General features: G+C 29.4%; 2 protein-coding genes across 4 annotated transcripts in view; one reads left to right on the forward strand and one right to left on the reverse strand.

Moving 5' to 3' along the window:
• The window catches only part of LOC126836086 (uncharacterized), a 46,059-nt gene that overhangs the window by 4,925 nt on the left and 17,214 nt on the right, over positions 1–23,920 (forward strand). For 2 of the 3 annotated variants that reach the window (XM_050569112.1, XM_050569109.1), the window contains exon 2: positions 23,585–23,670. In XM_050569112.1, coding sequence (XP_050425069.1) covers positions 23,585–23,670 — 86 coding nt within the window. Of the gene's footprint in view, positions 1–23,011; positions 23,479–23,584; positions 23,671–23,920 lie in introns of those variants that run through there. The other variant, XM_050569110.1, reaches the window with a different exon arrangement.
• Positions 16,587–20,474, reverse strand: LOC126836090 (putative defense protein 1). The gene is made up of 4 exons (XM_050569117.1): positions 20,321–20,474; positions 17,813–18,174; positions 16,894–16,985; positions 16,587–16,824 (listed from the first exon to the last, which is right to left on the reverse strand). The coding sequence occupies exons 2-4, from the start codon at positions 18,167–18,169 to the stop codon at positions 16,671–16,673; spliced, it is 603 nt and encodes a 200-aa protein (XP_050425074.1). The 5' UTR covers positions 18,170–18,174; positions 20,321–20,474; the 3' UTR covers positions 16,587–16,670.

The raw sequence follows: 23,920 nt of genomic DNA on the forward strand, positions 1-23,920 counted from the left end.
AAAGATAAACAGGAAAATATTAATGTAGAAATTACATAAAAAAAATAACCCCCGAATAGTAATAATAATTATTAACATAGATAACGTTAATGCTAGAAATGCTAATTGAAGCGTGTAATAAGGTTGTTGGGTACACGTTGCAATATCATGTATGTAAAATATTGAACTTATGAGTCACAGGTGAAAACTTAAATGTCTTTTGAGAACTTAATATCTTTAAAAAAAAGCATTCCCCCTCTAAAACAATATAAAAAAACCCATTCATTAAACGTGTATTGTGTTTCAATTTAAAATGCTACAATGTATTGCTAAATTGCCATTACTCATTTCTATAAGAATAACTCAACAAACTTGTTAAGAACAAACTTGTTTCCAATTTTGCATTTCCGTCAATTATATTTGTTATAATTAATTTCGCCATGTAAAACGATTTCCTTATAAAAAAATAGTTTTAGAAGAAAAAACTTAAATTAAAAGTACATTTTTTTCTGTACACATTAAATTAAGTATTACGTAAATTATTTGTATCAAATTAAAAAAAAAACTGTATTTTATTAAATTTAATAAAAAAACTCATATTCTTATTGCAATAAAAAAAATTGAGGCCGCTTAAGCTCTGCATTTTCCAGGTAGGTATTTAAATATTAATTATGAAGTTCATTTTTTATTTTTGACAAGGATTTTTTATAATAATTTAACATACGAGTATACTGTTTTTGCTTATTAACATTTTAATTTTATATTACAAAATATTGTAATATTACAATTTACAGGTATTTTATACGCCTATATTGTTTTGAAAATGTATCTGTAACTGTTTGTGTTAATTAAATTTGTCATATATTTTTCTATACATATTATTGACAAATATTATGTAAGTCCGTCCTGCCTCATTGAAACCCTAAGCTAAAATTTTTCTTAAAGCAGAAAACGAACTGATGATATTGAATAATAAATACCTACTATTATCAACTCTGCAAAAAGTTTTTGGTTTTTTTATATTAAACATTTTTATAAGGTGAGGTCTAATTACATAAACACAAAAATTATTAGAGAGATCTTATTTAAGGATGTTAATACCCATAAGCTCCCCTAATTGGGCATATGAACAAACTTAATATGAATTGAGAATACTATTATTCTCTATTCGGAAAATTAGGCAAAGCATCAGTGTTTAATTTAACACAATGTACAATATTTCGTTTTTTTTAAACTTTTAATTTTTAAAAAGTACATACAGCAAACATAATGTTATATTAGGGTCTCACGACTTGAAATGCGCTATATAAGTACGTTGTATCTAGATAAAAAACAATTCATATTTAATAGCGTTGCGATGAATCGAATTTTACCAAGGCTAACCTTGAGTACATCTTGAAACGCGACGAGTTGGGAATGATTCGGAAATCCACTTTAATTACACCCTTTAATCTCGCATTAAAGTATTTCAATGTCACATATACGGTGCCTAAAGTCTTATAATGTAACCTGTTCCTGGATGTATTTTTAGGGAAAGCTATGTTATGTATTTATTTGCACATTTATGATTATCTTAATGACAGAGTTCTGCAAATTTTAATTGGATAATAAATAATGGATAATTTTTTAAGGTATTTATCAACTAATGGCTGTTAAAATATTTGATAATGTTTAATAAGACAAGGTGTTAATATACATATATTTTTTTAAATAAATAGACAGTAAATAGTATCTCACGTGACGAAATAAAGCCTTATTATTTATTTTCGTATTTAGAAGTTAAAAATAAAAACTATCAGTTTGCTGTTAATTGTCAAATTAGATTCTTACGTAGTAACATATCATTATTTATTAAGTATTAACAATGGAAAAATGAAATAAGTAATTAAATTTCATAAAGAATATTAACCATTGTATACCAAACGGAATTGTAGGTTAAAAATATTCGCAGGAATTCGTATCTCACGGAAGTCGTTTTTATTTTGTGTGTGTGTGTGTGTGTAATTATTAAGTTTAAAATACCTAACTCACGTTAAAATGAATTTCACTTTTTAATTTTACTATTAGTTATTTTGTCTGGACGTGAATTTATTTTTAATAACCATAGAACCTTTTTTATAAAAGGCCAAAAGTTGAAAATGTTTACTAACAACATCTTAAAAATTGACATAGTTTTTGACTTACTGAAATACAATAGATATATTATAACATTCTGAAAAATAGTCGAATTACTAGTTTAATTTAATTGGCGTAATCTTTAGAAATAACCCTAATAAACTCCAGTCATAAAACAGAAAAAAGAACGAATCCTTTTCCCAAATATTTTTTGTTGATGTCTTTGAGTGCAACAGTCGCGCTCCTGGCAAATTAAAAACTCGAAAAAAATTTAATTATAAATTTATTTCAAAACGTTTTGTCATAAATTAAGTGAATGCAAATTCATCAGGGAACTTCATCCCTAGGAGGGGACAGAGACGGCCCTACGTATAGGCTGCTATACAGATTCTAATTTTTTGAATTATAAAATCCTTACAGCTTTTTTTTCTTATAATTTGTCAATTAATCAGTAATTAAAAAAAAAAACAATACCTAATTTAACGGCGAGTGGACTACAAAACGAATTGTAACATTATTACGAATGTACAGTATTCAACCTATCCAAGTCGGTGTGTACGTGGGAAGTTGAAATGCATTAAATTTCATCCTAGTTTCAGTTCTTCTATTTTCTTTATTTTCGTCGATTCAATAGCCAAACGCTTACTTTTCTACGTCATTGTTGGCCTCGGTAATTTTCTTTTTCATCGTAAACGACATGTTATCGTCACACAACCTAAAAACCTGTTGCTTCCTTCTACTTCGCTGCCCTAGCCATTTGGTTTTTTTTTTCATTAAATTATACTAATAAACTTTAATTATGCATTGTTAATCATAAAGAAAAAAACCAGCTCAGTCAGGTCGGGGCATTGTGAGTCACAGGTATTTTATGTTGTAAATAATTTTTTATTTCGAAGAAGTTATGTGCCAATGATTTGGCAAAGGTTTTTTTTGGTTTTCCTTAAAAGAAAAGTTAGACTACTGATTTTTGAGAACATTTTTACATGTTGCAGTCCCACTGTACATGGTGTCCCACAAAGACCTGACAAATGAAATAACTTTTGTTCTATTATTAAAATTTTTTTTTTTAATTAATTTATACTCATTTGCGCTATAACTTGCCAATCCTACACTTTAAACAGAAATAACTTAAAAAGTAATTATCCAAAACTAGTTGTCGATCAGTCAAAATTTTCTTAAATTTAAAAAAAATGTTCAGCCATTTCCATTATCAAATCCGTCATCTTATTTATTTATGAGTCCGGCTTTGTATTGTAAATAATTAATCTTACTATAATCGTAAGTATCGTCTTTTGTATAAAATAATTTCAAGTTTTAGAGAAGTTAATTTTAAGATCCCCGTAGTTGTAGAAATAAATAGTTACAAGATGATATTTCGACCTAACCAAAAAAACAATTAAAAAAGGCAAAACAGTTAGGAGTAAGAAAAACCGTTGGGTTTATAGCGTAAATGAGTAATAAGTATAAATTAATTAAAAAAAATATCTTAAAAATATTTACTAGCACCGTTTGTCGGGTCTTTGTGGGACACCGTGTAGATATCTTCAGTCTAATTTTCAGACCTCGAGTCACAAAAATCCGCTCCAACAGGTTTAATAAAGAAAAAGTCTTAAATGTTGTTAATAACGTGTCGTGTCTGAGGCCGAGTTGAGTATAGCTTCATATTATGTTAAGGGGAAAAACAATCGAGGTGGGTGTGCCGGGTCCCCGGCTCCTGCACGTCTCTTCCAGGTCCAGCAATGGCTTTCACACGACTACCGATAATGCCACCAAATCGCCACGATGCCATGACGACTGATACCTTTTTTTTTATATTTAAAAAAAATTTCCCAGCGGTGAAGGGAACGCCAGTGTTGAAATTGTAGGCGATTTTTTTTTTTACCGACCACGATTTTGTTAATGAAAAGTGAAAGGTGCGGGCACGACCGTTTAAGTTACTGTGGCCACGCTCAAATTGTACTACATCTTCTCAAGCACCGTCAAATCTTGGCGTTAAAACCACCGTCGCGTTGCCCCACGTGTGTCTAAACTTTTATTCGCCGTCTCGTTTAATAAGACAATAATTATTATTTTTGTACACTCATTGTCGGAATTAAGCAATCCGATCGAGCTGGATGTAACGTTTCGGTTCGTGATGAGCTTTGTGGTGGCGTGCAATTTCTGGACAACGAGCTAATGCGTTTCAGAAATATATCAGAGATTTAGTGTTGTGTTCAACAAAGTCCTCGTCGTGAATATTGCCGGCAAGTGTGTTCACGCTTTTCAGTTTTAGCAAAAAAAAAAAAAAAATCGTGCCCACAGCAAGCTTCTTGGTTCTTAACAATACCTGCATAATGAAAAAATTCCATTTATTTATTTTCTTTAAACAAAAGTGTTTTTCATTTTATTATCGCGTGTTCTATTGCGGATATATAAAAAAAGTAGGCTTTTGTTCATAAAGTATTAGAAAACCTTTTCAATTAATACAAAATCCACTAAAGTCAAAAAAGTTATGCTCTATGTATTTGATAATGCGTACTATTGATCTAAGCCCATCATAGTCCAAGCAAAACGGTGTCTATGTAGTTATGTTTAAGCTAGAAATATATAACTAAATGCGTCATCATGGCCGCTGTGATAACCTGATAATAAAATTAATCACCAATAAAAATGCTCATTGCTGTACTAACGAGAATACTTTTTAGTTTTAGTCTTAAACTGAGATTTTATGAAAGTTGTCAATAACAATCAGCTTATTATTTTTGTATCTACAATTAGGTTATAATTTAGTTTTAATAATTGCATCTTACATTTTTATGATATAATATATTCATATTATTTTTGTATTGTTGGTTTTGATTACAACAAAGAAAGCTATAAAGTTGTATAATATATTTTTAAATGAGTTTTTATTAAATATTTTTTACAAACTATGATTTTATTATTATTTGCTCAGTTATGCTTTCAACTTCCAGCTTTGGCCTTTGCCTCTTATTATTTTTTTTTTTTGTTGTTAACTTTAAATCTGACCACAGATAAGTTTCAAACTTCTCACAAAACCATTATCAGAAATTTCTAATGTTTTTTTTTTGTGTGTAAAAAAACTACAAATTCTACATTAATTCCGAAATCAGATTTGTATTCAAAAAACAAAATTAATAGTTGTATTTTAAATTATTTATACATTATATAGATTTGTAATTATTCAAACATACAAAGCACAGTTAAAGCTTTACAAAACGGCGTTTTTTTACAACTTTGGAGGCAATTTAAAAACTGGACTAGAGAACATCTGAAGCCAGATTCGATTAATATTTGTATTTTGCTTACCTGTAAAATGTTGTAAACGTTTAATTTACTCCTGTCTGTATGATATTCGATTATTCTGTCGAACTCAACATTTAAATTTCGAATTGCTGTTTAGTGTTTAATGCGCTATTCGTTTTAATTAAATTAACGATATTTGTTAAAAATATCAAAATCGACTAGATCGATTTGTACTGTCCGACTGTAGGCCTAATAACTAACTTGTTAATAAGTCAACGACCAAATTCCAAACCAATAGGTTGACATTGTCGTCGTCATACATATTTTCATAATTTTTATTTTGAAATGACGAATAAAAAAAAAAAAAAAACAGTTGCTAAATGTTTGTTTATTCAACACATTTGTTGCTCAACAGTCAATACCGTTCTGTTTACACAACACTTCATAATATTTTAAACTCATAGCAATATATTAACACCAATGCGTAAAATAATAGTAGCACTGCACTATACCTATTCTCGATCCCACGTCAAACGCGATTTAGCTGTTGTTTTTACCGTGCAATATTATATGGCTATAATATTATTCATGATTGTATTCCGCTAGCACAAACAAACATCTATAACACCCTGCCTGTTTTTTTCTTCTCTTATTTGAACAGTAGCAACGTTCAATGGAAATCTCTTATCTGCAATAAAGAACCAACCGCTAGAAGAGCAGCACTAACACTTGAAACCTGAAGGTTATAATATATTATGACGTGTGTAGTAGTGATATTCGGTGTCGTTTACTGGAAGTTATCTAGGGTTACCATATGTCTACGTGATTTTTTTTTCAATGGAAACTTCTTCGTCACTTGGCGGCTACCAGACAACATCTAAATATATATAATATTATCATAGTACCACAGAATACTAATTGGTCATATACTCATATGGGTTAAATTAAGTACACTTCGTTAGTTAAACGATGTAAGGCGTATATTTTTGTCCAAATTAAGTTCATTGTATAACACGATGAATAGAATTTATTAAAAAAAAAGTCCTATTTCAACCGTCAAAACAAATGCGAAGGAACAAATTTTAACTGCTGTCTTGTGTAATCGTCATTTTGTACATTTTTGCGATTAATAAATAATAACATATTAGCTATGGCTAGGAGTGGGACTTTTATAATCCAGATATTGTACCAAAATCCAATATTTGTAAGTTTTGAAACATGCAAATGTTTAGATAAATGTCTTTGTAGAAATATAGTACAAATGAAATTTGCTTAAAAACTTTACTAAACGGTAATTTTTGTACACAAATGTACCCTAAATGAATAGCTTTTTGTTAAATTTATTACATTTTTTGTTAAATTATTTTGTATTTGGTATAAATGTCGAGTACCATGCACGTCATAATGCACATAAAATAAATTATTTACAAAGTTACCACATTTTGAAAGTTATGCAGTTTTTTTATAATTTCCCAAAAGTTCACCTGTTGAAACATGTGCTCTTTTAACAAAAAGCGATTCAAATATTGAATTAAATACTTAATAAAAAATTGAATTTCAAAATTTCCTAAACTTAAAGGTTTTATGAAATAATTGATTATTTCCAACAGTAAATAAAAATGTATTTGATACAATAAATACAAATTTGTTTAAATAAAAAAAAATTTTTGGTGTCCAAATAGAAATGTAAAAATTTGTTATTTAAATAAAAAATACCCAGGTTTATAGGTTCACTATTTTGTTCCATGTGATTATGTTGATGAGGTGATTTTTGATATTCAATTTTCGTTAAATTTAATTCATATAATACGTTGTAGGCTGTAGCGTAGTTTTGTAAAAGAAAATTAGTATATAATTTATAAATGATAAATTATTAGGGAAAATATTAAAATAGAGAAGCAATATCATCGTTACAAATTATTGGAGATCAAATTTAGATCATCCTCATCGTACAAAAAACCACTTTTGTAGGGAAATTTTAATGCAAGTATAATATTTTTCAAGAATTTTGAAAATAAACTTTAAAATTAAAAGTTTTTACTTTAGTTTTAAAACGACCGACCCTGCCCCTCTTTCCTCATACAACATTTCTAGACAGTAGACATGCCACTGCTTATAACAGTACAATTTCGTATGTCTAAAATGGTTAGCGATGGTAATACATAAATCATTTATTATTTTTTTTAGCAATTTTTTTTTATAAATCCCGATTTGCGTCTACAATGCAATTCGCCAAGGTGTAATGATTTTAACGAAACGTTATTCTTGCTTATTCGTCATGACTGATGTTTTATTTTCATGTAAAAAGAAATTTAAAAATATTATCAATATTTTATATATTTAAAAAAAAAAATTGATGTTTTGTGGCGAGCGATTTCCGTCATCGTCGTGGCCCATTTTTTTGCCGTTATTTTGTCCAGCGCCGCATTGATATTATTATTATTACTATTGCCTATTAGAATAATATATATGTGTGTGTATACAAACTGTATTCATCCACATTCTGCCTTTACCACCGCCTCTGTCACTGCTCTGGTCATTATATTATTGAATGTGAATGCACTCGTCTGTCGGTCTGGCCCATAGCGTGCGCTGTACCTGTTAGTATTCCGCATCACTTCGGCTTAGCCAGAGGCTATTTACTGGACGTATCGCTTGGTTTTTGTGTGTTTTCCAGTATTTTCGTTTGGAAATTACTTCCTTATACTTACAAACGACCCATTTCCTCGTTTGACGCGCTCGGATTTTCATATATCGATCATTCGCCATACAACAATGACATCAAGGAGCGAATTTTGTAAGTAGTTTTCAACGTCTCGTGGAATGTATATTCCATACATAGATGCTTTATACCAACATTGTATTGGTCGAGGATCGATGGATAGATTGGTTAAAATAATGATAAGTAGTATAATACTGTGTATATAGGCAACCTTGTTAAGTACTCGATTGGCAGTATTTTTAATACTTCTCTAGTATTGAGAATACTTTTTAAACTAATTATGATTTTAATAGTATTTAAAATATATTCCTACGTAATATACTTTTAACACGTCTATACTTAAAGATCAAAACAAAATTTGTATTTTTCATAATTTATTATTTAATAATCCAATGCCGGTAATGTATATTATGTTAAATAATCTGAAGTAACTAACATCCTAAAAGATAAATTTGGTAAGTGTCTAGTGGTCAAGTATTGTTTCTGTATAAAAAAGTTAACATTATTAATAAACTATAATAATATATTTAAGAGAGTACTGCACATACTATTTTTTAAAGCAAACAATCAATTTAGAGTTAAAATTATTTTGGACACTTATTAGTGTACTGTGTAGTATTGATGCATTATCGGTAGTTGATTTCTTTATCTGGCTATCACGGTCTTTATTGATAATAATTTTCTAGAAAACAGCCTCTCGATTACCTAGTTAACTTTTTTCTAAAATTTGCGATAAAAAAATATATTCTTAGCTTTTTGAGAAGACAGGAACTTTTTAAAAATAATTTCAAAATTTAAATCATTGTTTGAGTTTTAAAAAATTATTATTTTTTTACTTTTACTATAAATATCTTAGTGTAACTCAATAAACCGTATGAAATAGTAATATGGTTGTGTAATTAATTGAAAAGGGCGCGATTGGAGGGAATATTATTAATTAATCGTCGGTTACAAACGGTAAATTTAGTAATTGTAGTGGACTTATATTGATAATAAACAATAAAAAAGCTGATAGATATTGAGGAATCGGTATAGTCTAACTGTTACAGTGGACTAAAGTAAAATACTTATGTTTGGTTATTTCTCGGCAATGGATGTTAATTATTGTTGACATTTTTTGGTAATTATTTATTTTGTTCACATACATATTGTCCAGGCACACAGCTCTAAATCCATGTAGTATGTTTGATTTGCTATATTTATTTACCCAATTCATCCTGTTGTAGCAGCACGAGTTATTGATATTCGGTATTTTACCGTCTATTTACCGATAATTGTCGAGGAATGTTAACGTTATTTTTTAAATATTTTATTCAAATTATGCACGCGGAACAGTCGGGGGCATGGCGCTTCCGGTAGCGGTTCTTCCGGTGTTTACAGGAAAAATAGTAACTATGTGCATTTAAATAACGTTACACCGAACACATAAACCCCCAATTAGTGGGCATAAATAGTATCAATTCTTTTTATATTGCGGTATTTACTATTCTTCAAGGTGTAATTATTCATCTTGAATTATACGCGGTTTGAATATCAATACACTATTCGGCTAATGTTGTGTACTACTTGTATTTATTATTTTCCGGCCCGAGACCCTACTTTCTGTGTTGTTGTAAAACTGTGTAAACCGTCTTTATTCCCCTGGCGAGCAAATCATTTTCCCGGTACAATGTGTTCTATACATTTCTCAAATGTCCTTAAACTCAACTTATGATATCATTAATTGTAATTATATTTTATCGGCTATATTGTTTTAAAACCTCTTTTATTCAAGTGTCTACTCTTGTACGGTATAGTTATGTTTCCCCCCCCCCTTATTTTGATTACTGTTTTTTAATTTTAACTCCAAGCTCATCCTATAAATCTTTATTGTCATTTATTTTAGAAAGCCTATCCTGAGAGTAGAATGTGAGAAAAGGTCACTGTTAGTATTGACATTTTACGAAGAAATTTGAATTTATTCGTCCTCTTTTTTATCACTTTAAATGTCAAAATCCAAAAAAAGGTCGTCGTAGAAACGTTTTGTTTTTTATATACCGAATTTTTTATAAAAAAACGAATGATAGTGACTCATAATTTTGTGGGTGAAATGGCCTATATATATATATATATATATTTATGTATGAATCTATTATGCGTTTACCTTCGCTAATACTTTACACCAAAAGCCTTGTCGGCGTGAGAAAATGTTATTATTATGTACGTGTGAAGTAAATATGGTTTGTACACACCGTGTGATGATAATGAAGTTGTGGAAAATGCAACGATTAAAAAAAATTCTGTTTCGTGTAAAAAAAGAAGGTTACCACTATGTGCTTTTGGGTAGTCCGTTTTGGCTTCTGACATATACTGTGTATTATTATTATTATTATTTATTATTAAATATACATATTTCTTATAAATAAGCGGACGGTGGTCTGAAAACCAAGTCACGCGACAGTTATTATTGTGCTTGTTTATACAGCCTGGAAATTTCGCCTTATATCTACCGATCGCCTCGGGATAGAGACAACAATGAAAGTCGACTGTTTTCTGTGAATTATTATGATAGTAAAATGTGTTTTTTTTTCCATTCTGTTTTCAAAGGATAAATAGAAAGTTGTATTGTTGCGCGGACGACGACGTTGACCGTATAGGAATAATAATAATAATAATAATACCGAACCGCAAACGTCGAATGTGATTTAAGACTTGATGTGTGCGGATTGAAAAGTTATTCAAATCCGTTATATCGCGTAAAAACGGTATAAGAAATTAGATAGTCCATCATAGTGTGTTCTTTAGAGTAATGTTTTGAATAAAGATAATATTATAAATGTTGAATATAATGGTAGGTTATATATTATATTTGGTTTTGGTAGCGTGGAAGTTTTGTATCTTGTTTATTTTTATTACAAACGTTCTAAGGATATTTTTATGTCTATACGATGCTTATAAGGTTAGAAAATAATATGTTTGAACATAGTAATAGCTGATAGAACGTTGAGTGGAAAATGTTGTCGGTAAGGGACTTCAACGCCTGGCCATGATATTCTTGTCAAAAATACTTATTAATATTAATGTTTACACATTTTGTTTATCGACGATATTGATTCTAATATGTACAACAAGCAGTATTATCGTTTATATTATCTTTGAATTGTACACAGGTGTGTCATTTTGCACAATATTAAGAAGAATAACATGCGTCATGCTTTATGCACAATGTTAAGTGTTAACACTTAAGTCTTAGATCCTAATAAATCAAGAACATTTGATGTCCAACAAAGTAAAATTATAAAGTATGACATTGACTATTTTTAATTTAAAACGTTGGATGTACTATTAAAAAGCAGACAGACTCAAAGCAAGCTATTAACGAGTTGAATAGTTAAGTTAAAAACTACTTTTTTCGGTAACTTAAAGAGTTCCTATTTAATACAAAGTAATGTCAAATTATTTTTCTTAACAACAAAGTTATCCTGAAAATTTAACTCTCGACGATCTTTGTGTAACTGTTAGCCTATCTTAAAAATCTGAAAATTGATTCAATCAAATTAAATTTTGGAAAAAAAATGCTTTTCGTTTATTTGTACGATAAATACATTTTCTACCATAATAATATGATGTATACGTATTATTACTAAGTTTGATATACATAAGAAATGTAATATTACATAATGTAAAATATAAGTAATAAAATATTAGTAAAATATAACATATTATTTTAAAATACAAATGAGTATTTCTCATTAGGAATTTTGGAATAAACTGTTAACCTAATTTAAGTTAGTTTGTTTTCAAATAACTTGCCGAAGTAACTTTTTTCAAAAATAAAATTATTGAAATATACTAAAAAATACTTGAAAATATAAATTTGAAAATGCTTTTATTATATCATGTTTTTAAAAAAAATCCTATTAAAGGACGTAAAACAATGTAAATTATTCTAAAAATATTTTTTAATAAGACAATATTATTGTTATGCATATTTGTTTTGTTATGAAGCTATTTTTTTAATAGTGTAACAATGGGAAATGTGGATTTTCAGTTCTAGCATTTACTACTTATAAAAAACAGTAATCTTTTAACAATTCAAATCGACCTATTAAGTATGTATAATTTATGTTTAAGAATTAACCAATTGTTAAAAAAAAAATACACACAGGGACGACTGTTTCACGTAGATCATTAGTAATTAGCACGGGCTTAATATGGGTTTTTTTTCAATTGGATTATTATTTTTCAATGCTGTACTCGCTTATACATGTATCCAGTGCTTTGTATAATAATAACATGTACCTAGTCCAGTAGTGTATATGTTGTATATTGACACTGACCTATAGACGGGACTATTGTCGTACAACTTGTATGCATACTGCACAGACTCCTCGTGCGGTCGATGAAACAATGACTGTGTAATTAGGCGTTCAAATTAACATATTCTGAATAAACTATAATGTACATAATATTAAACTGTATGACTATATACACTCGACGTGTGTTCTTGGAAAATGCTAATCACGCAAACAGGCTTACATAAACAAACAAAAAAAATCTCTCATTAGAGGTCGAAGATAACGTAGGTATAGATTATATAGTGCGTTACTAGGACAGTGAACAATTAAAAAAAGCCAATGTAAATAAACCATAGCGTTCAGCAAAAATATTCTTATATAACATTAGAGGTAGGCGTTATTCAATAATATTTTTTTTATCTAAATGAAAAACTTTTCGAGTAAAATATTAATCGACTGAAAAAAATTACTAATTATTTGAATATATATCAAATTTTTTGTGATTTATTAAAATAAAAACTCTATTGACTAGCTATATTCGAGTACAAATATTATTTGAATTAAAGATAATTGTGTTTTTAGTCGAGTAAAATAATGGAATAACATATCATCATAAATAATTCATCATTCTTTAAAATAATATGCCTGTATCTCATATTTAATTTAAAATTAACTTGTTAATAATTCGCAATAAAAAGATCAATATTACCATAATAGTACTTAACTTAAGTCAATTTTTCTACTAGTAAAACGCAGCAAATAATGAGTTATTTAACATTAATTTTCATCGAACGAGACAAAAATTTGTTTTTTAAATTATGATTTGGATTTTATTTTAAACACAGCAATATTAATTTCCAACAGATTTACTTCAATGACGGTCAGTTTTTTTTATCCACCGTAAAGAAGTTTTACTTCAAAAGTATTTTTTTTTTTAGTTTTGGATTCAAGATTTTTGTATTTAAATACTGATTAGGTTTTATAGCAATTTGTGTTATCTATGTTTCAAAATGTAATTGGTTAGTTCCGGAATTACCAATTTTAAATTAAAATGATCTTTTTATTTAAATCAATACGTTATTCTTTTTGCTTTAAATTTTATTCATTTTTAAACAGGTACTACATTTTGTTCAAGTCTGATTATAAATGTCAAGCGATACTGACGTGTAATTAATCAACATGGTAAATAGTGATGTATTTGTAATATACATAAATATATGCATTGGTGTCGCTTTGCAGTACGGATGTATCAAATATCCTGACACACAATATTAATATGGCTACTGTTGTGACTAGTGGTATATATCATATGTCCACAGCTTGGTATCATTATGATGGTTTTGTATTAATGCATTTCTATTTGTTTGTGCATACATATAATATATGCCGAGATGTGAATTTCATTCGAGACATGTATATAGTAAGTCATTAATCACTTAAATCCCGCTCTTGGTCCCATTTTTGGGAACGCAAACAGTTACATATAGAATCTATTTTGTTTAATATGAAGCATGAACGTTTTTCTATTAAGGAGTCCTACGTGAATGTAATGGAAAAAAGTATAATATGACACACAAAACAGATATCTCGCCAGATTTGAAACTGGCAAAATAAGTGACTTTCTGATTTATAAACAATGTTTTTTTATTCGCAATAATAAACGTACCATCAAACTTTAGGCGATGACAATTTAACTTAAAGAGACGAGTCACATTAGGTCAAACTGACGCCACGCGTACCGCCTTGATCTAGTTATGATTTTGTACAGTCAATAGAATGTAGTTTTCTTTTTTTTTTTAAAAGAAATAGTTACAACTTGATACTTGCTTAATGAAAAGTTGAAAAAAAGTAAACGATTTTATGTTGTAGCTTAGAATCGTTAGCTTTACAATAGTAGTTTGTTTTTAACTATTAAAATAATCGTATAAAAAGCATAATAATAACTAATAAGGTGACCCGATGAAAAAAACAATGCTAGAATAAAAAGTATTGAGGTTAATAATTACAAAGAAAATACATAGTTGTCAGAAATTAGAGTGAATTTGACCTACTAAGTTAGAAAATCCATTATTAAGATACTCGGTTTGTTCATTGGTGCGTTTAAGTCAACAGTAGTTGTTGCTCAATGTAAATTACACTTTACCGAAGGAAATAACGTGAGAACTACTTATCGTTTGCTTGACCAACTCTTCGAAACTATAATATTCTAGTTACCACCACTCATCTGTCACTATATAGAACCAATTTTTAAACAGCTGTAAAAAAAAACGTTTCAATGGTTTTACTCAAGAGCAGCTATAATTTCGCCGAAACAAAAGATACAATTCAATATAAGTACATCAGTGTGCATACTAATTAACACATAAAAGTAAAAGTTGACATTATTAAAAAAATGTATTCTAACAATAAGTGAAAAAATTGAAAACAATTGTTATTTTTAATCTTAAATATATTATTCGAATTTTAAAATTAATAAAAAAAAAATCTTTGAATAGGTACAGTTTAAGTTCTCGTTTTTCAAAAATTTAAGAAGATAACATTATTTTCTATCTTATTTTTTGGGTAAGCGAGAAGCTGTTCATTAGAAAGCAATTGTTCGCAAAACCTATGAAAAAAAAATGTGATTTCCTTTAAATTTTCCTTAATACTAAACTAATAAATATACAAGTTTTTGCCTAACCGTACGCCTTAAAAATTACTTTATGACTTGTCAACTGAAATATTGTATTTTATTTTATTAAAAGTTTTAACATTTTCTAGTCTATTTAGAGTCAATTTAAGATACTTATATAATGTTGTAATTATTTTTAACAATTCATGACATTCAGAAATTTTTATTTGTTCTTCAACAGTTATATTTACTACTATTATTGAAATAAAATTGAAATTGAAATTTAATGATTATCAATTATTGTCTGTATTCTGTGTATAATAATTGTACTTACAAAACAAAAGTTAATGTTATTGTTGTCGAGAAAATTAGTTCTAAACATGAACAGGGGACCGAATTTTTGTATTTTTTTTTTTTAACCAGCTGGATTTATTTTACAACTCACGAGGAACCCGATAAATTATAATGAATACAGTTTTAAGTTCATAGGTACTTTGGTTAGGCATGATCTAATTATACTTTTTTTTTTTAGTGGGCAATAGACTCATTAAAACGCTGACCAGATTTTAAGCAATAATAACAATTTTATTATTTTCTAGTTTTCTCTAGCTTTGTGTTTACCTGTTTAAATTCTAGTCCAAAGTGTAATAACCATCAAATACTGAACTTCACTATTATTAAACGTAACTCGTCATAATTTGTACAATTCCCCAGATTTTGGTTGGGATAAATTTTAGTTAATGACCATTCATAACTATTTATATATATATATATTTTTTTTTTTATCCGGCTATTAAATATTTTGCTATTATTCATTACTAATTTACCGTAAGCCGAATCAATACCGTTCACCAATCGTCTCGTTTGCTCGACACTTTTCGTTTCCTGTGCGATCCGTTAACGGTGCTAACGCATAAAGCATAAATAGTGTTATACTCACCAGCATAGTATACTTAGTAGTATTATTGTTGATATCATTGGCGTGGAAATAACTTAATAGGCATCACACGGAACTCGAAAACTATACGTATCGACGGGCAACGTGTCAATGCTAATATATATATATATATATATATATAGCGAACGGCATTGCGAATAATATATGATATTATTATTGTTATTATTGTACAATATATAAGCCATTTCCTCTCCTCTAGCGCGATCGGTTCAAAGAACTCAGCTTACCGTTATCATAGTCGAATTCGAAATTCGGATGGGTTCTGTTCGATTGACCAATTTGCGGTTTTAACAATTAATATTAAATAATAAGACAGCTGCATTCCCCCAGATATGCGGTCAGTTTCTCAGAGAAAATGTTAACTTTCCCGCACAATAAACCACACTATATGATAATACATCTTTGGTACTTATGACATAACATAGATAATATGTATATTTAATCCTTTATGGATATCTTTAATAAAACTGTACTCGAAAAATAATACTCATGGACGACTATTGATGCATACATACATCATACATGTGCGGAATTATAGACTAGAGTGCATACAGGACTTGTTGAAATTTATTTAAAAATAATAAATTTAATAACTAATTACAATATTTGTTAGATACTTGATCGAGTAATTAATTTAGTTAATCGATCAACGAGGTTCATTAAAAATTAAATGGCAACTTATTTTGTTTTGTATTCAATTAACTATTTATTTAAATTTTATGAACTAATTATTTCATTATATAATATATTATATAAATCGAATTAGTCATAGGGACAGTTGATTCTATACATTCGATAAATAGTGTAATCGTAGTTGCTGTTGACTTCAATGGAGTTTTCTCCATGTTCGGCTACTTGGACTTCTGCGGTTTCTTCGCCAATCCAATAGTGTTTATAGTCTTGGACAATGGTGAATCTAAACAAAATTATAAAATAAATATTTTGACCAATGGCAATCGTAATGCTTGCTTATGTTGTTACATACTTGAATTTAAAAGTGCCTTTGAGTTCCTTTGGTGCTACCCACGAGAAGCTTTCACTTGTTTTATTTTTGTTATTGGACTGAACAACCGCGTTCTGTAACCAAACATTTTGCAATTGTTTTCAGTAATATTTTTACTATGCAGTATGCAGTATTACAGTAATTGCATTTCGTATATCACATCTTACGTTTTAAGGCGTAGAGTATAGGCAATTTGTTTGAAAAAAAAAATATTATTTAAAGCTATAATTATTATAATGTGTATTTATTTGTATAATATCGATGACAATTGATTCGTTTATTGGATCGTGTCATTTTTAATAGGACAATTTTGTAATCTTTAAACATGTCTTTTATAAATTCAAATATTTTTTTCCGGATTAAACATCAGTCCGGTAAAATTGTTGATTTTGTTTTTTTTTTATTGGAATGAAAAACACTATTATCGAATTAAATTTTTTCAGTCGTTGCGCCAAACAGGCAACTTATTTTTATTGGACAAATAATTGTTAATTTCTATCATTGTTTTACCTCTTTAGTAGTATTTTTTTTAGACCAGAACTAAACGGAGTTATTATTTATTTTGGTAACCAAGTGCCCCTACACGCACCAACACACCGTTTCGCTGGATAGCTCACTGGTAAATTTAACAAAGCATTAATGATTTATATTAATTATCAATAAAAAATATTGTATTGCAGTAAATTAGTAGTTTTTTTTTTGCTCATCATTGGAATAAAGGTGAAAAATTAATATTTTCAAATTTAGTATTATAGGCAAACGCGCCTATTTACGATTAACTGCGTGTATTTCAGAATGAACATAAGTCCAGAGTGTTCACTACAGTAATAAAACCACACGTTTGCATGACGGAAAATCGTGTATTTGAGTCAACCATTTAAAAATAAACGCGTATACTCACGTAGGGTTCGTTGCCGCTCACGCACGAGATCATGTGGTGCGTTCGGTTTTCGGACGCGCATTGGGGTAGAAACGTGCCCAGTATCTTGTTGTCCTCGTCCCTGCCTTGGATCATGAACCCCCTGAACGTGGTGGTGCCGTTTTGGGAGGTCAGCGTGACGTTGACAAGAGCGCCCGGCACGACCGGCACCGGCTGTACGTTGATCACGTAAGGGTTGGCCACGCCTTTGCTCTCTTCGGACGGGTAACCCGGGTGTCGTGGAGTCATGTCGTCGCATGCGATCATCAGTTGCTTGTCGGTCACCGATTCGGCAAACCGCACGCCCAAGGCGAACAACAGTAACACCGTTGCCTTCATGTCGGCTGTAAAAAAAAAAAAAGCCGCATCAGTTTTGGGGGGAAACGGTAGAGAGAACAGGTTGAGACGGTTCGGTCATGTCATCAGGCAGAGAGAGGTGTAAATGTGTGTAGAGGGAAAAAAAGTGGAAGACCGAAGGAAACATGGATAGACGGAATAGAGGATGGCTGGGGGTGATGGAACGAGCTCTGTGGAGGTATAGGACTATAGGTGGCCGGCGCCATGTAGTTGGGAGTGTAAGGCAAAGATAAAAAAGAAGACACCATAAATCTTTTAGCCGCGACGCTATTGGTTTTACCATGATGTAGGTATTTTTGTGTCTGTATACACTGTAACTTTTTACATACTAGCGGATTCCTTCGAGTAGCAACTGTATAAATCACAATTTTGTTAAAAACCATCACTTTTATTTGCATTTTAAGACTGCGAGTGCACACTAAAGTGGTTGCCTCTGGGCAACCAACAGATTTTTAAGAAATTATTACTACTACTAACAATGTCAGAAAATCTCAACGTATTAAACCTAACAAAAATCTTTACAGAATAATATGTAATATTACATGTAGTATTATTCATAACTGTGATTATATAACCGAATAGGTACGCCGAAAAAGTAGCTTCTTTGGTACGACTTGAACATTTTCCTTATCAGATTTATTATAAACTCTTGCATTAACGTCGGTATCGTTAATATTTGACAAAAGTCCAACTTCTATGTCGGTAAACCGGTTTTCCTGCTAAATATTATCATATTTTATATGATTGTTGGCGTCTAACAACTGCTTTCGATTGACCTTCAGAAGTAGTTTAGACGACAATTTTATAACTTTAATTTTTATTAATTTAAAAACCGTGATTTTCGTTTAAACACGGTTCGAAAAATAGTTGACAATAAACACTGAACGTACTTACTGCACCATCTCCCGAAAATCGTTTAATGTAATACTTGAATTTCAAATTGAAAATTGACGATCACACGTGTAGCATAATATAATAAATAATATAACTTTTTATCACTGTATTATGTAATCTAATCCATCTAGTTTAGGAGATAGGTCCGTTAATAATTGTCTAAGACTAAATTCAAAGCTGTACAAAATTACTTTCTTTTTAACTAGTTGAATTAGAGCTAATTAAAAATAATAATAAATATGATGACTTTGAAGTTTACATCTAAACGTTTATTCGAAAATTTCTCTCGTAAAAAAGAGTAATTTTTATTTAAAAATATATGTATACAGGGTGATTTTTTTATCACGAGTCAATATCTAACTAGGTTTAATTAATAATTGATTTTTTTTTCATAGTGTTTTTATATAATGTGGTCTCAATTTTCCACAAATGATTACGTTTCTACCCCCTCACAAACTACTTTTTTGATAGCAACTTTTGAAACTTTAAATGGTAACGTTTATATTTTTTAAACTTTTTAAGTTAAGAATATTTCACTAAAAATGTTGAATCAATAATTAATTAAGCCCAGTGAGATACTGACTGGCCCATGATAAAAAATCACCCTGTATTATACGTACAATATTACATTTTTTGATGTAAAGTAAAAATTGAAAATTATAATTATTATTACGGTAGAAAATTTTTTTAACACAAATAAAGTACGAGATTGGATTTTTAGACTTTGTTAAATTTTAATGCTTTATAATCTTTGACTGTAGTTGGTTTGTCAGTCACCAGTGAAATATAATCATTATTATTTTACGAAATTTGGATCAAGTTTTTCTAATTTTGTGTATTGTTTGGATTTTTTTTCTAAATTATATTTTAGGATTTTTTAAAACATTTCGGCGTTACAATTTTATAAATATTAGTTTTTCAATACAATTTATAAATAAAATATTATAACAATTTTCGTCGTATAGTTAGAAATACTTATTAAATGTTTTAAAATTGAAACATGGTAACATAAGAGCGTAATAATTAATAACAAATGAAGTCTAGTAACGGTTTCTAATTATAACAACTCCATTTAACTTAACCCGAATGTAGTTTATTGTGCTGATAAAATAAGTTTACTAATCATATTTATTTACTTGAATATCCGACAACTTTTTTTACATGTTTCTTAGCTTTGATAAGAAGGTTTTAGTTTTTACTTTTAAATAAAAAAACGATTACAAAACAAAATCTACTTACCACAAGTTTATTTTTGTTAAAATTATGTGCGTTACCCAACAGTTAACAGTGGTCGTTCGATACGGTTGCCATTAAAACTAAATGCATAGACCAAGACAATATGAAGTTGGCAGCGTTCGTTTTGAAGATGAGAGGTCGACCCAAGTCGTCCAACTGGTTATTGCTAATTTGAATTTTGCAGTGTGCATATCATAGCGCGCGTTAGATTTTTTTGTCGTTGAACAGACATTACTGAGTGATTCGTTTTATAGTAAGGTTTAGTGGATTTTAAGAGAGGGATGTGAATTTTTTACCTGTACATCTTTAATGCTGGTATTATAATCGCCTATACATTCTTAACGCCTACAAAGTTCACTGTTAATCTTTTAGACGGATTTTAGAGATAACCGTGATTGTATTGCAGGACTGCTCCACTATGACATAGTATAATAACATGATGCGTTAATGTGCTACTCGATGACTTGCGAAAGCTCTCTTGTCTTATTTGAATTTTTTAGTTGAGATTTACAATAATATCTTATTTTTTCTTACAAACTAACCGATGTACGTTTAACAATATGTATTATATAACTTCTTGGTGGAATTCAACCGCTCTCGACGGGCGGGTTAGATAAAATATGACACTGGTCGCACCAGTAAAATATTTCATGGTCAGTCCAGCCCAAGCCTAATTACTCGAATATTTTTTTTTAATTTACATTTTTTTACAACCGTAACGTTCAACACAAAAGTGAGAAAAAAAATATATTAAACATTATTTACTATTATTAATAAATTAATTTTCATTCATGACTTTTAGAACACCTTCGTCGCCGACATTGTTGGTTGTTTTCCGTTTGTGCCATTCAATGTAATATTTGATCTGTTTTTTATGTCTCGGTAATCGTTTCTCCTAATTTTTGGGTAATAGATTATTAAATCTACATCTTCAAAATTGAATACCCTTTTAAAGGCACGGTAATCCAGCTTTTAAATCATAAAAAAATTACTATTTTTCACTAATATTTTAAGAATTTTTAGCAATAACAAAAATCTAGACTGCCGAGTTATTATTTTCTAGCATGGAAGTAGATAAGTATATTTCTATATTATATTATATTTTTGTTGTAACAAGTAAAAGTTAAAAGCTTAACAAACGGAAAAGTTTTTATTTTTTGTTACTTAAACGTTGCTCGCAATTAAAAAAAAAAAAAAAATAATAAGTCAAATTACTTATATATTATTAAAACAATTTACATATTATACTACAGATAAATATTAATACATGTAATTCTTCAATGGAAAACTAGTACATTTGTTTGTGCTTTTAATCTAAAGATTAATCGTATCTTACTTTTTATGACTTTTGGCAAAAAATGAGCTTCTAATTTTTTATATTTTGAAATATAAAAAATTTGTTATAACTTTTCTATTTTGGTCCTAGAAGTGCTAATTTTTAAAATCATAATTTACACTATACACTTATTATATACTGCGAGTTTATATCTAATAACTTATTAAGTTATTTAAATTTTATTCAGTTATATTCAATTTTCAACTAATTTCTCATAGAAATAATTGGATCCTTTCATTTAAGTTAAATACATAGATTATATACAACACAATATATCAAATATGTCATATCGAAATTGAAATTATCATAATATATTGTAGCTCTTCAGTGACATTATCATCAATCAGATATAGTATAGCTAAAGGTCCATGTAACCTTATAGGTTATTTAGAACTACTATAAACTTTCCTTTCCACTTACAAACAAAATCTCAAGTAGCTACCTGTATTAATTACATGTTAACAAAAATATTCATAAGATGTTGCGGTTACCCGCCAAAGAAATTCAATACCGATTTCCGGTTTCATTATAGAAACTTGTACACAACAATATTGTCACTATAAAACACATGCAAATTTATACTATGTGCCTACTGTGACATACCAGCTCAAGTTTCGTCCCAATATCATTTCTAAGTCTGTAATCTACAAAATATATACTCCATGTGATTTTTGAGCGATAGAGATCATTAATAAATTAATCAAGTCTAACACTATAGTTTTGACTAAACATAGCTGTGTAATTTTTCTTTTAAATAAAATAAAACTATATATTTAATTAACTTGATATTTATAAATGTTTATTTAAATTAGATATTTATTTATAAAGTCCCAAAATTAGCCTAATGGGCAATCTAGTGTGTTCGCTGTAGTAAAATTTTGTTAAAACATAGTCTAATTATTTCCAAAGTTGTTTGGCGCTTTCCCCCCCACAGGAAGTTGGAAAATTTCTTTATTTCACTCTATCAAGCTCTTAATATTATGACTGAAAGTAGGTGTTGGATAATCTTATTTGGGATAATAGTTCCTCCAATCCTGTAAGTATTTTTTTTTTTTGTTTTTTTTTTTATGAAATTCCTAAAGATTATCATTGAATTTTGTAATATTGTCTAGTGAACTTTACAGGTTATGCCGGACGTTAATCGCGGTGGGGAAAGGTGACGCAACGTGTAAAGAATAACGTTTTATTGCAGACGGGATGCCGACCGGGCAAGTGTTGGACGTATTTGGCCTTATGCGCGCCGGAGAAAGTTTTTTTCTTCCTTCCGGTCTCCCGCACTCCCGCCGGTAGTCGTTTGCACTTACCCGCCTGGTGTTTACAATAATAAACTTATATACCAGGCGTGTAATGTTATTATGCAGTTGTATATCGGTTTCGATAATATCCACTCGACTTTCTTACTTAATTTCCGTCGCGGTCCGTCGTCAGTGCGAGGCAACCGGTTAACCTGTCGACATATGCAAAGCGGGAATCTCGCCGGTCTTGCCAAAAACTAAATACAATACTTATACTGACATTATAAAATATACATATATATATATATATATATATTCGACAACAACAACGGCAGCAATGGCCAAAGTCAACGCGATACTCATACCCGACGGTTCGTTTTCGTTCACAGACGGCATCGACGGCCATCAGAAAGACATGGACTTGTTCGCTTTCATGTTTTTCGCGTGTTGTCTAGAAGTTTTTCTGTTCAAATATTTTGCCATATCTTTTTAAACTACTATACCACACGGCATAATATATATATATATATATATATATATTACAATATAATACAATACACGGCACGCCTAGTCGTTAGGACGATGCGCTTGTGAGTTTGCTATATATATATATATAATTATGGTGTAATTTTTTTTTTTTTTTAAATACAATTTTTAAACTTTTTTTTAACTCACAAATTGTTTGTGTGTTCGCAGAATCAATTCGCATAACGTGGTCCAACGCGAAATCCTCAACAAGAAACTAAAGTTGAAAGTGGCGTCCACCGACGGAGGCGAAGACCGTAAGTACATAGGACAATATTATCCATACTCGCATAATATTAGGTGATGAGGTTTTTTTTTTTTTTTTTAATGTAAGTGTACATTAACTAAAGAGTAGGTTAGGTTAGTCTATGCTTTCCGGAGTATAATCTAAGGAAAAAACAAAGGTTAGGTTAGGCTAAGAAAAACTTCCTAAAAAAATGCCGAATAAATCAAAATTATTTCAACGACGACATTAAAAATTACATTTATTTACAATATACATTTTTA

The sequence above is a fragment of the Adelges cooleyi genome, unplaced genomic scaffold (assembly GCF_023614345.1).
Source record: "Adelges cooleyi isolate 19-005CV unplaced genomic scaffold, UGA_ACOO_1.1 ACOO_flye_CR_arks_rails_tigmint_CR_PRNA_23, whole genome shotgun sequence".
Classification (NCBI taxonomy): domain Eukaryota; kingdom Metazoa; phylum Arthropoda; class Insecta; order Hemiptera; family Adelgidae; genus Adelges; species Adelges cooleyi.